The 15,398-nt window shown below is 51.8% G+C and overlaps 1 protein-coding gene across 3 annotated transcripts in view; it reads right to left on the minus strand.

Annotated features, from left to right (window-relative positions):
* Positions 1 to 813: 813 nt before the first annotated feature.
* The window catches only part of MAP3K14 (mitogen-activated protein kinase kinase kinase 14), a 40,319-nt gene continuing 25,734 nt past the window's right edge, over positions 814 to 15,398 (minus strand). For all 3 annotated transcript variants that reach the window (XM_039846788.1, XM_039846789.1, XM_039846790.1), the window contains 11 exons: positions 14,912 to 15,049; positions 9,767 to 9,896; positions 9,405 to 9,536; positions 8,790 to 8,894; positions 7,003 to 7,166; positions 6,361 to 6,511; positions 4,721 to 5,077; positions 4,414 to 4,520; positions 3,812 to 3,956; positions 2,832 to 2,932; positions 814 to 2,467 (listed from right to left, as the gene is read on the minus strand). In XM_039846788.1, the coding sequence (XP_039702722.1) occupies positions 2,303 to 2,467; positions 2,832 to 2,932; positions 3,812 to 3,956; positions 4,414 to 4,520; positions 4,721 to 5,077; positions 6,361 to 6,511; positions 7,003 to 7,166; positions 8,790 to 8,894; positions 9,405 to 9,536; positions 9,767 to 9,896; positions 14,912 to 15,049 (1,695 nt within the window). In that variant the 3' untranslated portion in view covers positions 814 to 2,302. The remainder of the gene's footprint in view (positions 2,468 to 2,831; positions 2,933 to 3,811; positions 3,957 to 4,413; positions 4,521 to 4,720; positions 5,078 to 6,360; positions 6,512 to 7,002; positions 7,167 to 8,789; positions 8,895 to 9,404; positions 9,537 to 9,766; positions 9,897 to 14,911; positions 15,050 to 15,398) is intronic.

Here is a 15,398-nt window from a genome sequence, read left to right on the forward strand (position 1 = left end):
GAGACCCCATCTCCCCCAGAAGCCAGAGCTCCTCTCTGGAGATCTCCGGCAGCTTTGCTCCTCCGCAGCAGGCTCAGAGTGGTGAGGATGGCGTGAGAAAGCCCGGGGGGTCTGCTGGACTGGCCCTTGCACCTGCTCAGGGCGTGCTGGCACAGGTCCGCTGCCTCTTCCGTGTGCCTAGGTTCCCCTCCAAGAACCCGCTGACCCTGCGGCCTTTACCCCACGGTGTACATGTGTGTCCGGCACACACACACACTTATGCACAGCTTCGGGGGGTGTGGAACCAGATGAGACAAGGCATCCTATGTGTACCTGTAGCACCCATGCTCAGACAGGCCCCGGTCCCATGCTAGGTTTATCCACTTTGAGAAAGTCATCTTTGACCAGGAGGCGGCTGGAAGGGCTGGGAGTCCAGGCCCATTCTCAGTTCAGTTCCCTGGAAGCGTGGCTCGGGGACAACAGTGGGTGCAGCAGTCTTTGTTCTGGGCATGTGATATGCCCACCTATCCACCATACCTAGTCAGTGCTAGGCCTTGGCGTCCTTTCTTCCCTTGGTCTGGCAGAGACCTCCCTGCTGCCACCAGGTGGGGCATCTTGCCTAACTGGTCTGAATGACAGCAGAGGTGGGACTGGAAGCACCCACTGGGAGCAGTGGTGAAAAGCAGCCCCATTCAAGGGTTGAAAATGGTCCCTGCCCCAAACAAGGGGCAGACTTGACATGATCCCACCACAAAGGCAAAGGGAAGCAGCTGTTAGGATCTAAGGTTCAGTAAGCAGACAGGAGAGAGTGGAGATAGCCGTGGCCTAAACACATTTGTCATCACCCCAAACTTTATTGCTTACAAAGAGTTCTCTATGACCTGAACCGTGCAGTACCAAGGCTGCAGTTCTTCATGTGCTGGGGGCAGGGGTCTCTCCCTGGGGAGCGGGACACCTTTGCAAGACATGGAGATAAGCTTCTCCCAAGGAGGAATCTCAGGGGACATCCCCTAACCCCCAGGAGCTGAGGATAGCAGGCCCCTTGACCCCCAGTGATTCACAGTTGATTAATGCTACATGACTCCTGATCAGCTTCCCCCAGAAGAGGCTGGGCTGGGGCAATGGGGAGGTTGGGGGGGCGGGGTGCTCATCTTAAAGAAATCTGAAAGAGATTTAAGGGGTCACATGTGTGGAGACAGGTCAAGACTTGAGTCTCTTCATCTCCTAGTCCGCTTGTGTTCATGCAGAACCACTGACCTGCCCTTCTGCAGGGCAGCCATGAAAGTGCTTTGAGGTCATCAGAGTGCAAAGTGCATCTGGCAGTGCCCCTGTGACCAGGGGTAAGGCAGGGTCAGCGTGGGTATGATTGATGCCTGAGCTGTGTCTCGGGAAGCTGGTGTGCAAGATGTTGAAAGCTGTGGCTCGGGTAACAGTAGCACCTATGTCTGCTGCCTTCTTTTGCATCTATCATGCCCCGTCCTCAGACAGTTCCTGTCAGGTAGGTCTCATGTCATCCTTCACTTTTACAGGTGAGGGAACTGAGTGCCAGCTTAGTCAGGGGCAGTGCTGGGCCTGCAGTTGGGGCTTGGCGCCTGCTGTTCTGGGGAAGACTGGTGGCCAGCAACAAAGGGACATGTGCTTGGGGACTGAGAACCATATCACTTAAACACCTTCTTTGGTCCTTGGCTGCAGCTAGTTCAGCGCGGGACCTGTGTGGCAACACCGGAAAGGTGTGCATTCTCCCCGGGGAGACTTAGTGTCAGGCGCTCCTTCCTCACTGACTTTGTCTGAAGAGTTCCCACATCTAAAAGGGGGTTCGATGGCCAGGCAAGACCAGGCAAGGGGATCTGAGGACCCCGTTAACCCAACGGTGGGCATATCTGCTGCCTGGTCCTGAACCGGATCTGGGTGTGGGTCCTTAGACACTAGACACCCTCACACTTGCCGGGAGACTGAGGGGCTCACGCACCCCTCCCTGACCCGGGCCGGAAGCTGCTCTCCCCTGACTGCCAGCAAGTGGTCTCTGATCTAAAGGGGTCAAGCCAGCTTGTTTGGACCAGGGCAGAGAAGACTCTCTCTGTCCCCCATGGGAAGAGCTTCCTGCCGTCCTTTTCCTCCTTATGTGGGCACAGCGTGTTCTCTTGGTGGGTCAGGCAGGACACAGGTAGGAAATTCTGGGAGGCATTTTGCTGGCTCCCATTTTGCCCCTGGTCCCACTGTTGAGATCCCTGAGAGCGGGCTGAGCCTGTGTCTCGGCGACAGCATCGAGCACCAAGAAGGAAGGCTGCTTCTGGCTGAGTGGAGCCAATGGAGGAAGGCTGGGTTAGGGCCTGTTCTCCAGCTGGCCATGCTTGACCCTCCAGCTCCAGGCGAAGCTGCCATCTGGGGCCAGGGTGCACTGCAGGTCAATGCCCGAGTCTGGTACCTCCATGTCATAGCGTACAGGCTGCCCATCCTTGGTCACCAAGCTGAAGGCTGTGGCTGGGATCTGGGGCAGAAAAAAGCCAGTGGGACTGAGACAGTGGCCTGGTGCTCAGAAACTACCTAGCAGTGTGAAGCTGCCGCTCTTCTACAGCACTGGGAGATGCCTCCCTCCAGCCAAGCAGTCGGCCTTGAGGGCCCTATCTGCCTTTTCTTCTGGAGGACTCAGAGAATCTCACTTGGTCCAAAGGTGGGTCCTGAGGACCTCTCAGTCACTGCCACCGGTCTTGCCCTGAGACCTTGGGGGACATAAGGGCCAACCATTCTTTACGGTGCCATTTCTGTTTATTCAGAAGCCTTCCTCTTGGAGGGCAGGGGCACGTGCACTGGCTTCTGGGACTCTGCTCCTAAGCATGTACCTGCCCCCTTACCTGGCTGCTGATGCCAGTTGCAATGTCTCCCACCTTGACCCGGTGGAACTCTCGGATATGCAGGTGTTCGCCATTGAGAGACTGTATTTGGACTTTCACACCTAGGAGGCAAGCAAGGTGACTGTCAGGAGAGCAGCTGCCGCCTCCCTAAGGAGCCCTAAGTAGAAGGAAGCTGGTTGGATGTGAGGAAGCTGCAGAAATGATATTTCGTCTGGAGCGGCCATAAGGGTATAAAGCTGCTAGCTCTTCCTGGCCATTTTTGGTCAATAGCAGAATTTGGCCTGCACGAGGCAAAGAGCTAAAGGTTGGCTCCTATGGGGAAGTAGTACTCCAGTGTGCATACAATGCAGAAAGGAACTGGAAACAAAGATTCTTAAATTAGACTGTGGTCAACTTAGATTGTAATGTTTCTTTGAGCTGGAGCAGACTCTGGCCAGGCTGCGGGGGCTTGATGCCATGAGTCACACTGGCCATGGGGAGGGCCAGGGAACTGTGAGCTGATGAAACCCTTATTCTATTGAAATCACAACATAACTTATGCAACCAAGCTTGAAAACTAAGTTCTATGTGTGTTGCCTTTCTCCAGTTCTGACTTCAAATCCCAGAGGATCCCAGCCAACTTGTTGCTGAGTTCTTGATTTAAATGCTCATAGGGGTCTTGTTCTTTCTTTTTCCCTTCAGAAGACATTCATTGCTGAGTTTCTTGACTCTAGGCCAGGACTCTCGACCCTTGACTTCTGAGATGCCATCAGCAGCCCATGAAGGGCAACGGTCCCTCTGCCTACTAGGAACGGCTCCCGGCGATCAGGGCCTTTGCTCTAAACCAATTTAATGACCCGGTACTTCAAGTTCTGGGCACCGGTGCCTTCCTCTCCTTTCACCATGGGCCAGGGGAAGGGGGTCATAAACCTCTCGGGTTCTGCGGTCCCAGGTGGATCAGGTGCTAGGGGGCTGCTGAGCAGGTGGGTGTTGGACTGTACCGTTGAAATAGCTCGGAGTGTCGGTGGGCCGTGCCCGGGCCAGCACCATGTTCCAGCTGGAGCTGCGAGCCTCGGCCTGGCTGCTCCACGAGTGCACGCCGGAACTCAGGGTGTCCCGTGAGCTCTGTGAGGCCTTCGACGGGTTCTGGAACAACAAGGGTGGGCATGGACTTGGCCTTGAGCTCAGGGAACCATCTCTGGCCTCGGTCTGCTTTGGGGGCAAAGGGGCTCTCCAGTGGGGCGAGGAGCTGCTCATGTGCTAGGCTGGAATATGGCTCTCCTGGGCACTTTCGGGGCTAAGCAGGGGGCTGAGCTCCTGGGCTGGAGGAGGGTGAGAAGGATTTCTATGGGGACCAAAGCCCAAGCCCCCTTCTCCACTATCCCAGTAGCTAGACCACTCTGATTCCCAAGTGTGCTGAAGATGGATTGTCTCACTCTGAGACACTAGGGCCCCCTGTTCCTGTGAAGACCCCTCCCAGCAGTAAGGGGTGACCCCTGTCACCCTCCCTTTTTTTTACCCACTACTTGCACACAGCCTATTCACCAGCTGCACACAAAGCCACCTGCTCTGTGCCCTGGCTACTGGTCCATGGCCAACTTACCTTTTCACTGTCATCTGACAGGGAGAGGCTGTCGACGCTGAGGCATGAGAGAATTTGCTCCTGTTCCTCCAGAGAAAATGGCTGGGAGAGGCTGTTCAGAAATAATTCTGTGGAGAAACGCAGATGATAGCTGTGAGACTAAGAGGGGTCCAGCTGTGTTGTCAGGGTTCTTCCTGCACAAACTGCAGGAGCTGAGCTCTGGGGAAGGGGCTGGAAGAGAACCTACGCTGTCTGGAAAGAGGAGGAAGCCAGGCAGTGGTGGGGCCCAGGCCTGAGCCTGGGAACCCAGAGGCTGCAGTGCCCGTACCTATTTCTAGCTGCTGCAGTTCCTGCTCCGGGAAGGTTGCCTTCCGTTCGGGTGAGCTCAGGTTTTTGGCAGGGGCTGTGTCCAGGGAGGACAGGGGCAAGGGTTCCCACGTCCCAGACTCCTCCTTGCCCCAGTTCAGGCTTGGACACTTGTTCCGCTCGGGGGGATCTGGGGGTAGAGGCGGCTGGAGCTTGGGGGCGCCGCCCGTTGTGTCGTCAGCTGGCTGGGGCCCCAGAGCCTCTGGCGAGAACGCCCTTGGCTGGCCGTGCAGGGTCTGGTGAGAGTGGGCCGGGCTTGGTGGCGGCGGATGTCTTGGCTCTTTATACTCTCCTCTCCAAGGGCTCTTCAGACCTCCCACTACAAAGCAGAGAGTGCACGTGGTCAGGTGGACACAGGCAACCACAGACTAGGCCAGGCCACATGGCCTTTCCTGAGCAGTGAGGGAGGACTCTTGCCCTGCTAAGGGACACACTCTAGGAGGGCAGTGTGTGGTCTCCAGAGGCCTCTTCCATCAGATGGCCTCCTATAATGAGAGTAGGACAGTATTTCTGTTTTTTATTCCATTTCCCTCCTAGGTTAACAGTAGCAAATTAAAAAATGACACAATCGGCTCCAGAGAAGGACTTTAATAGTAAAGAGAAGATTTAACTGCTTTAGGGTAACACCAATTCAGAGTTTCCAGCTAAACTGGCCCTCTCTGCCTCTCTTACCCCTCCCTCCCCAGTCAGGGCTTCCTGAGGGCACCGTTTCTCTGGAGTGGGGGGCAGTTCAGCCCCAGGGCCACCCTTTTATTTATAACTTGTTTGGTTTGGGGGCTATGCAAGGTTTCTCTCTCCTGTTTTATCTATTCTCTTTTTGTTTCTATAACCACTGCCTTTCCTCTGCCCACCCGCCAGGTGACATTCTATTATGTTTGATGTATCACTTTAGGTTTGATCTCGTTCTTGCAAAGTGTGTGTTGTTTTCATTTATTGATTTTTAAAATTGTGTTGTAGGCCTCACTCTGGTCCTCTTTTCACCCAGCACTATGGTTTTGAGACCCAGCCAGGTTGCTCTGTGGACATGGAGCTGTTTTAACTGCTGCATAGTGCTCCATGGGGCGTCTCCTGCCCTTGGCCTCTCTCAACTCCCCCAGGGAGAGACACCCAACTCCACCCAACTCCCCACCCACAACGATGCTATAGTGTGCGTCCTCAGCATGTCCCCTTATGGATCTGGTGAAAATTCCTCTGGCAGCGTGCCCCCAAGTGGAATGTGGGTCGCAGGTCTGCAGATGTCTGCCTGAGTGCTGCCAGGCGCCCTCCAGCAGAGCCTGGGGGCTCCTGCCCCAAATCCCCACCAATACTTGGTGCTACCAACTTTTGGATTTTTCCTACTTGAATGGCTGAAGAGTGATACCTGGCTTCATTTCACGTTCTCTGATTACTGATGAGTTTGAGCCCCCATTTATGTGTCGTAGCCCTGTTCCCCCATCTCTTGAGGCCTCTTCACCACCTCAGTTTTCCCAACAAGCTTGAAGTTGGCGCCATCCCCACGCTCTATGTGCAGAAAGCAAGGCTCTAGCGGGTCAAGTACCTTGCTCTTGACAACACACCGCCCCACCACCTCTCCTGACCGCTATGGCCAGTGCAGGGTCTTACCATGCTGCAGTGCCAGGCTGACCTTGCCCCCTAGCTCCACCGCGGACGCTCGGTGGACAGGCTCTTTCCTCAGCCCCTCCTCAATGGCCTGGGCTGTTAGAGGGGTACAGGAAGGGGGTATCTCCCTCACAGGCGGAGGCTCGCTGGCAATCTAGGGGTCAGAAGGCAACATGTGAGGCCTGCCTCCCCCTCACTGCCCAGCACCCAGCTTTCTGTTCTTGTTTCGCCCCACTCTCCTACCCTGCTCTCCTGGGGTCAGTCGTAAGGAGTAGAGTGAGGGCTGAGACTTTTCCAAGAAAAGGGGAAAAAGGGGCCAGGTAGGACAGGCCAGAGCCATACAGTAAGATGCCCGTGACCTCTGGGCCCAGCCTGTCACAAGTGGCGGGCAGAAGTGGCCCAGGGTGTGGACAGAGGAGAGCCTTGACTGGAGGAAATCCTCCCTTAGCTCTGCCCTTGGACTCTCAGATTTAGAGGGTAAGTATTATCATCAGGATCTCACATTTATGATAAGGCCTCTTCCTCTTCCCTGCTCCCACCTGCCACTAAAGTGTAGCCAAAATGGGAGGCCACTTCGAGACTGCAGCCCGGGCCTTGTGGCCTTGCTGGCTTTCCCTCCTGACTGTCCCAGGTGTTGTCACTGACCTTGAGGCAGAGTGGCCCTCGGAAGTATTGGGTCCACGGGTGGCAGCCATTGAGCATATGTAGCATCATGCAACAGCTGCTCCAGACGTCCACCTTGGCGTCACAGGGCTTGCCCATCACCACCTCTGGAGCCATGTGGGTCTCTGTGCCAGGAATGTAGTCCCCTGAGGAGGCAAGGGAGACAGAAAAGTCACCTGTCACCTTGGATGGGCAAGAACTCGGCAATGACCACCTCAGTCCATTCCTGAGATGCCTTGAATTTGTCTCTGTTAAAGTACTTTACACAGAGATAAAGCCTCCATATCAACCCTGCTGGGGACTGGTACAAAGAACATATCATCTAAATATGGACTCTGTCCTTTGGACCAAACCTTTAAAGAGCTTTTTAAAAATGGGGAGACCCCTGACCATTGAAAATTAGGTTGTAGAAGACTAATTAATGGTATGTTCCTGAAATTTTAGTAAGTGAAAAAAATAATAAACTTATATGCGTAAAAGACTTGAAGGATTGATAACAGACTTAAACGATATTTTTTTTCTGGTGATTTGTAGTTTTTATTTTTGCTTAGCTCTAATTTCTGCAAAAGATATTAGAAAAAACTGATTTTTGTAATAAGAAAAAACACTAAGTTATTTTAAAGTAGATAGAAGGCGTCCATGTTCAATTTACATCTTTAGAATTACCAACACAGTCCTTTAACAACAAATAATCACTTCTAAAGGATTGCTTTTCCTTTGTTCAAAATAAAATAATTTTATGCTTAATATTAATAGTAAAGAGAAGATTTAAAATGAAAAAAGCAGGGCACAAAATTGTGTTGTAATGGAAAAAAGATGTGGAAAGAATTATGTAAAATACTCAGGATTATCTCTCTGGGCAAGAGGAATGGTGAGAATTCTTTTTTTCCTCCCCTTCTAGTCCACTTAACTGTGTAGTTGCCAAATACTTTACAATGGGTGTAGATTATGTGGTACATATATACAATAGAATATTACTCAGCCATAAGAAGAGATGAAATGCTGCCATTTGCAATAACATGGATGGACCTTGAAATAATTATATTAAGCGAAATAAGCCAGACAGAAAAGCTTGAAAATCACATCATATCACTTATATGGGAGATATAAACCTAAAAGCAATAAATGAACAAGACAAACAAACAGAGACTCATGGACACGGACAATGGACTAGTGGTTACCAGGGCGGGGGGCCAAGGGGAGGTGAGAAATAAATAAAAATAATAAAATGTTAAAAAAGTAAAAATAAATAAAAATAAAAATAAAACAATTAAAAAAAAGATTTTATATTGCAAAAAAAAAAAAAAATCAGAAAAATATTTATCAACATCAGATATTTCTCCAGTTACAGAGCCCAGGCCTTTGTGTTTCTAGAAACTGTGCTCTCAGAGGCATGGGAAGGCCGAGGTCACAGGCTGGGAGCACAGCTCCCTGAAAAAGGCTGGACAAGAGGGATGGAGCCCTGTGGGCTCCGAGGCAGAAGACCTAGGATCTAGGGTGAGGCACACGTCTTTTTTGTTCCCTTCTCTGTGTAAAAGGAACATCAGAAACGAGAACCTGATGTGCATTATTACATTTAAGCATGACAACAAAAGCCTTACGAGAACCAAGGGTTTTTGGCAGGGCTGAAGTATACTGGTGGACATAAAAGTTCTCACGTCTCTGATTGCCATTTGGAAGGTAAAGGAGAAGGCATACAGCTAATGCTTAGTAAAGGCTACTGGCTATTATAATAATCATTGTGGGGAGGAGCAGTGTGGGGGACTTACCTGTGAGCAAGGACTTCCCTAGGCCATCAGGTCGAAGGCACACAGCATGACCAAAGTCGCAGAGGGCTGCACGGCTCCCGTCATTGGACAGGAGCACATTGTCAGCTGCCAGGCCACACCAGGGAAGAGAAGGAACAGGTGAGTCATGTTGGGTCCCGGCCCAACCTGGACCTCCAGTGAGGCAATTTTCTGGCTGACCCTATGTGGCAGCTGCTGCTTCTGATTATTTTCATTAGTCATGGTGGAAGGGAGAGTATCAGTTCAGGCTCCAGGCAGGTAGCAGGCAGGATCGCCAAGAGTGAGGGGACAGGGACTGGGTTTCCTCCTGGGGACGCTGCCACTCAACTCTGCTACCCCCACCCTCCCCCAGTGGTCACCAGTGTATAGGAGCTTGACCTACAGTTCTCTGTGGGCACCACCCCTGGGAACTACAGTGCCAGGCTGAAGGCTTGGAGAACACACATCCCCTCCCCACTGGCATAGCCCTGCTAGCCTGACTCAGGCCCTGCCCCTGGAGACCACCAGGGAGGCCTAGGAGACTGGGGAGGAAATTGGGCAGGATGGGGCCAGGAAGAAGCCCACTGGGGACCAGGGCCATGGGGGCCCGAGCCTCACCTTTGACATCGCCATGCAGAATCCTTCGGGTATGGAGGTATTCCAGCCCTTCCAGGGCCTGGCCCAGGTAGTAAAGGGCCCGGTCCTCCGGCAGACAGCCCTTTTGCTTTATGAGCTGGCCCAGCGAGCCACCTAGGAGACCAACGGCCGGTCTTTACACGGGGCTTTTTCAGGCCTCCAAGCCACGGGCAAAGGACTTTGAAGGGCAGCTGGTGGAAAAGCAGGCCTTTCCTGCCAATGTCACAGGGTCGAGAGGTAAAAAATGGACTGACTGATTGGGCACCAAGGTCAACCCGGGCAAGACTTGGGGAAACCCTTGGCTCTGAATTTTGAGGGAGAAAGAGCGGGATCTAGCTCCTTACCTTCCAGCAGTTCCATGAAGATATTGACCCAAGGACCTTCCTTCACTGCACCATACAAAGGGACGATTCTGGGTGAGGTCAGTCCAGCACACGCCATTAACTCCTCCGCCCGAAACACTTCAACTGGAACCTGGAAGGGCCCAGAGGTAGAAGTCAGGGTGAGGGACCAGGGTGGGCTTCCTGTCATCCTGTCAGAACCATAGGTGCTCCCTGCACAGATTGCCGATATTCCCAAGACAATTACGAGGCTGGGCAGGGCCCCGGGTGAGCCTGTTGGACCCCCAGAGACTAAACTATGCACCCTTGGGGTCAGCGGCAACTCTCAGGACTCGATTAAAGTTCTACGGTGCTGACGTGGCAAAATACTAGTCACACAAAATCCGTAATCCTCATCCAGGCTCCTGGCATGCTGCCCGCTCTCGAATCTGCAGAACAGAACTTTTTTCACCCCAACACAAATGTCTGGGCAATTTCCAGGGCACAGGACCTTTTGTTTATCGACAGTCACGTCTACTCTTCAGATACTGGGTTTCTGATTTATCTGAAACCAGAGGTGAGGCTGCCAAGATTCTGACTGTAAATGCCTCTGGATCCTCAGCTCCCTTCACAACTTTTATGACTGTCTTTTCCCCCAAGGACTAAAATGTCCACGTAGACACGGCACTGTTTGTTTACTGTTTGCAGCTGTCTCCTTAGCATCTGGGCACAGGAGAGGCTTCTGGGGAGGAGTTTGGCCAAGGCCTGTCCTGCTGTGGATGGACAGATCTGGGACCACCCGCTCCTTTGTACAGGGACCAGTATAACATGGCAGGAAGAAACAGGCCTTGGATACAAACATTCTGGGCTGAGACCCTGGCTGGGCCACATCCAAAGGTAGATCACTTCCCCTAATCTACGTGTTTCCATGTGAAAGGTGGGGACAGTGGCATCTGCTCAGTGAGGATTTGGAGGGACGATAACCAACAGTGGGCCTGGCAACCAGTGGGTGCTCAGGAAATGGTACCTTCCCACCTCCTCTCTCCACTCAAATAAGAGCAGCTTATTAAATGCTAAGACTTCCTAATGGATTTGTTCTCCTTTTTGGGTACTGCTCGTTCTCACGTTTTCCTTGAGAGGTACCACTAGGGGGCATCAGTGGTAGCAAAACCCAGCCTGGAAGAAATCAGTCAGGACCTGGCAGAGTTTTCTTTGGAGACCTGCTGACTTGGCAAACAGCAGCTCTGACGATGTGGGGGTTTTGGACTTTTGCCTATCAGTGGAAAATGTCTTCTGGTTATGTAAAGAAAGTCTGGTTTCGTTAATTAACTCACATGAACTTTGACTCTTTGTCAGTGTTTCCAGCTCTGAACCTGAGTTGGAACTAATTCACCAAGGGGCTTGTATTAGCAAATATCTTTAACCTGACAACTGGGAGCCGAAGGACCTCGGGGCACCACAGAGAACTCAGAAGGGCACTTCGGGATCTTTTTACTTCTGAGGGAAACGGTGATGATGCACGTTGGTGGGACATTGGGGGAACCAGCAGCTTGAGACAGTTCACTTTCAACATCAAATCACACTGCATTCCTTTTGATGATACATCTTTATGAAACTCGGTTTTTTATATCTTTATGAAGCTAGGTTTTTGGAGGCCGCTGTGATAAAAACTACTTCAGGGAGAAAATGTGGAGCAGGAAATGAAGGTGATGGTGTCTAGCCTGATTTCAAAGTCTGACAAGCTTCTGACAGAGTCAACAAGGAGTGTATCTCTCAGCGATTATGGTTGTTTAGGAACAGAAGGACATTTTTTTCTTTCAACTTAATGCGTATTGTTATTCAAACGGCTACTAAGTTGTTAGGATAAAGACTTATTAGTAACTTAATCACTTAATAAATCAATAAGGTGCTTGTTAGGTATTTGTTTTGGCCTGGGGTGCCATGAAAAAATTACTGAGATGTTAAGGGCTATGAATCAAGAAAGTCTGGGAACCTCTGCTTTTACTTTTAAGAGATCCATAAGTCCTCTAGAGTGTTCTGGCAACGTTAAAAACGTTCCCACTCACACAACCAAAGAGGGTCAGAGGGGACCCTTCAAAACACAAGGTGCTTTAGAAATCTGTGCCAGCTCAGGGACAGCGAGCTGAAAGGGCATCCCGAGGGAGCCAGGTGGGGGAGCGCAGACGGGCCATCTAGCCCAGGCCAGCTGCCCATCTGGCCCCCCTCCCCTCTCTGGACTTCCAGAGAGTGAGGGGCGGGACTGTGATGAGGATGTTAACGAGAACTAATATTTAAGGCCCACTGAACACATGCCAGGCAGTGTTCTAAGCACTTTCTAATCGTTTCCATCTTGCAAAAGCCTATGAAGTGGTATCTCATTGTCTCCACAGGGCAGGTGCTTGGTAACAGCTGGCCTGACTTGGCCAAGGCCACACTATCCCCGATCAGAGGCAGAGTCAAAAGGAGGCTCCCAGAATGCCATCCTAGAGCCAGATGTTCTCACACGAACAGTTGTTAACACTTAGGGCCATAAACTCCTTTGAAAAGCTGACAGATGATACGAACCCTTCCCCATCGAAAACGTGTGTGTATCCATACATCACACATGTGTGCACACGTGCACACACACGTTTAGAATAAAGGTCCAAGAGTTTCTGAATCTCATGACTTCACCTGCTGACTAGGATGAGAACTTCTGCATTGACTGATAATAAGCGCCAGAGTGATACGTATACATCAGTAAAGAAATCTGTCCATGATATGTTATTACATGAAAAAAACCTGGCACAGGACCTCTGTGGCACAGTCTCATTTTAACAAAGGGAATAACTACATGTTCATATATGTATAACAAGTCTAAAAAGATGCCAAAGGGAAGGTACCTCTGAAAATGGGATTGGGGAAAAGGGAGACTTTTGCTTTTTGGGTATCATTTTAATTCTTTTAAAATGAACCTGTATTTTATTTGCAATTAAAAGTAACATCAAACAAAACCTTAAACAAACAAAAACCCTACATTAAACCCTGGACTCGTGACCTGGGGCCATGGCTGTTCTAGGAGGAGGACCAAGGAAATGCTGTCCTCACCTCAGGCTGGATCCCCGACAGGGAGTGGAGAGTGCAGAGACTTGCTCTGACCCTAGGTGCAGCCTGACCTCTGACCCCCATCCCTCACCCCATTTTACCCCCTTAGCTGGGAACTGTTTCTCAGATCTCTCAGTTGAACACCCTAAAGGACCCCGCTGCCTGCCCTACCCCATCCCAAGAGGAAGAAGAAGAAGGAGGGGCTGTCTGCCCAGCCAAGGGCAACTGTGTGGGCTGCCCAAAGGCTGTCTCCACTGAGACCTAGGACAGGAGGGGGCCGAGTTCTGAGAGTAGACACTATGGTGGGCTCCAGAGGCAGTTCTGATGGTGGCAAGTCAGAGCATTGTGCTTGGAGCTTTGTGATTGCCTTGGGGAGGTGAGAAATAGAGTATTTGTCCTCTTCTACTATATTGGGGTTGTTTACCTTGTTGCCTGGGACGCTGAGAACCTCAGCAGGGGAACAGCTGAGAAGGCCAGTGACTAAGCTCCCAGCACATCTCCAGGACACTTCACACCCTCTCACTGTCCTCCCACCCACCTCACAGGAGGGACAGCTGAGCCTTCTCCAGTGGCCTGGGAAGGGAGCTGCAGCTGAGGAGGTCAGGCACGTGGCCTTGGCATCCCGGTGGAAGATGATGACCCACGGTGGCAAGAACTCCGCACGTGTTTTGGTCAGTGTGGGGTGGTGGGGGTGGAGCGTGCTTATTTGCCATGCTGAGTCTGAAGTTTGGGGTAATACCTATGGGTAGTCCCCTCTCTCATCCTATCACCCTGAAGCCCAAACTCTAGAATTCGTGCACCCTAATGCACATACAAGCCAGGGAAGCCACGTTCATTTACAGCATAATTTTTATCTATGCCCCTTAAAGCTACAGGCACCCATGACAGCGGCAGAGTTGATGTCCACTCTACACAGGGCCTAAGTGTGCTGGGCCTGCCTGGTCTGGCTGGCTATTTGGTCCCTTTCCATTTGTCAGAATGTCCTTGACAAAAGCTGCTTGAAAACAAGGTCTTTCTCTGAGCTAGCTTATTTCATCTTGCCAATGGACCAAGGAAATGGCCCAAGAAAATGTTCCTGATTTCTGGCTTCAGAGGTCCTGGATGCTAGCTTTGGGTTGGGGACAAGGTGGCTTCCAGTCAAGGTGAGCCGAGAGTCAGAGGGAGAAGAAAAGGTGGCAGAACAGGAACAGGCCTGACCCCCTCGAGGCCTGTGGAAGTGCTGCTGGTGGGCCTGTCTGTGGTCTGACAGAAGGAGGCCTCAGTTCCAGGCCCAGCTGTGTGGCTTTGGGCGAGGCACGCGACCCTCTCTGGTTTCCAGTTCTAACATCTGTGAGATGAAGGAGCAGGGGAGGTGATTCATGCCTTTGACTCTAATCGAAATCCTAGGACCACGAGTCATCCTCTCCTGCCTTCCTTAAAAAGGGTTCATTCTGCCTTTGAGTCCCCAGGGCTGGAGCCCATCCTACCTTTCTGGCCAGTACCTCACCCCTATGTTGCCAGGTATAGTTCCTTTCTGACTCTTGTTAATAAACACACAGGACTGATTCCCCGTCAAAAATAAAAAATCTAGTCAGACAAGCCTGGCTCTCTTGCTAAGTCTCATTTCTCGTAATTTCTATTTCCCAAGACTTATTTTATCCGGCCAACAGGAGGCAGAGCCCAAACTCAACACTAGAACTGACTTTCCACGTACATGGGCTTCTCCAGGAGGCTCCTGTTAGGTGGAGGCTATTGCTCTTGTGATTCGGTCCAGGTGTGGGGTGGCCCCACTATGTGCTTTAGGAGTTTCAGCTCCACATGAATTTCATGACGATCCACCCATATTCCAGGTTTACTCGCCCCTGGCATCAGATGTGGCCCAGGCTGCTGAGTACCCTCACACTCCCTCTCACCAAGTGCAGCTCCCAGGCTGGGACACGTGACTGAGACCCACGGTAGCTAGGAGAGCTGGGCTGTTAGGAAGTCAGACCCACAGCGGCCCTGTGACGATCCTTGAAGGAAAGCAGAGGGAACGCAGTAGGCCACCTGGCTTCTCTCTTCGGCCCCTCGAGCTCTGGCACGCCTTGTTTTATTTTTTTGGCGTACCTTTTTGACAGCGCACTGGAAGCCGGTCTGCTTGTCCTCCATCCTGTGTACCTCTCCGAAGGAGCCTCTGCCCAGGCAGGGCTGGCGCATGGCCCAGTGGACCTCCTCTCGGTACTCATAATCCACCGGCTTCAGTTTCTGGGGTTGGCAGAAGAGACAGGCCAGTTTTAGTGGCCAGGGCCGTGGAGGGACGAAGGGTTACAGGGAGGAAGGCTCTCCAGCTGGTGTCCTTGCCAGGGTGCTGGGCTGAGTCCTCACAACCAAAGACACCACTGGGTTAGGGGCAGAACTCTGGGGAAGAGGCAGGGCAGGACCCAGAGAGGGGGCTGTGGGTATAGGGTGAAGGCAAAGGACGGCCTTCCATGCTGCCCGAGGCGAGCTGATCCTTGTGATGAACACCGCCCTCCCCCCACCCCAGATTTGTGGTTGTGGGACAGAAACGGAATTGTCAACAACCTTGACAAAGAGAAAATATAACTCAGGAGCT

The sequence above is a fragment of the Pteropus medius genome, unplaced genomic scaffold, assembly GCF_902729225.1.
Source record: "Pteropus medius unplaced genomic scaffold, Ma_sr-lr_union100, whole genome shotgun sequence".
Classification (NCBI taxonomy): Eukaryota; Metazoa; Chordata; class Mammalia; order Chiroptera; family Pteropodidae; genus Pteropus; species Pteropus medius.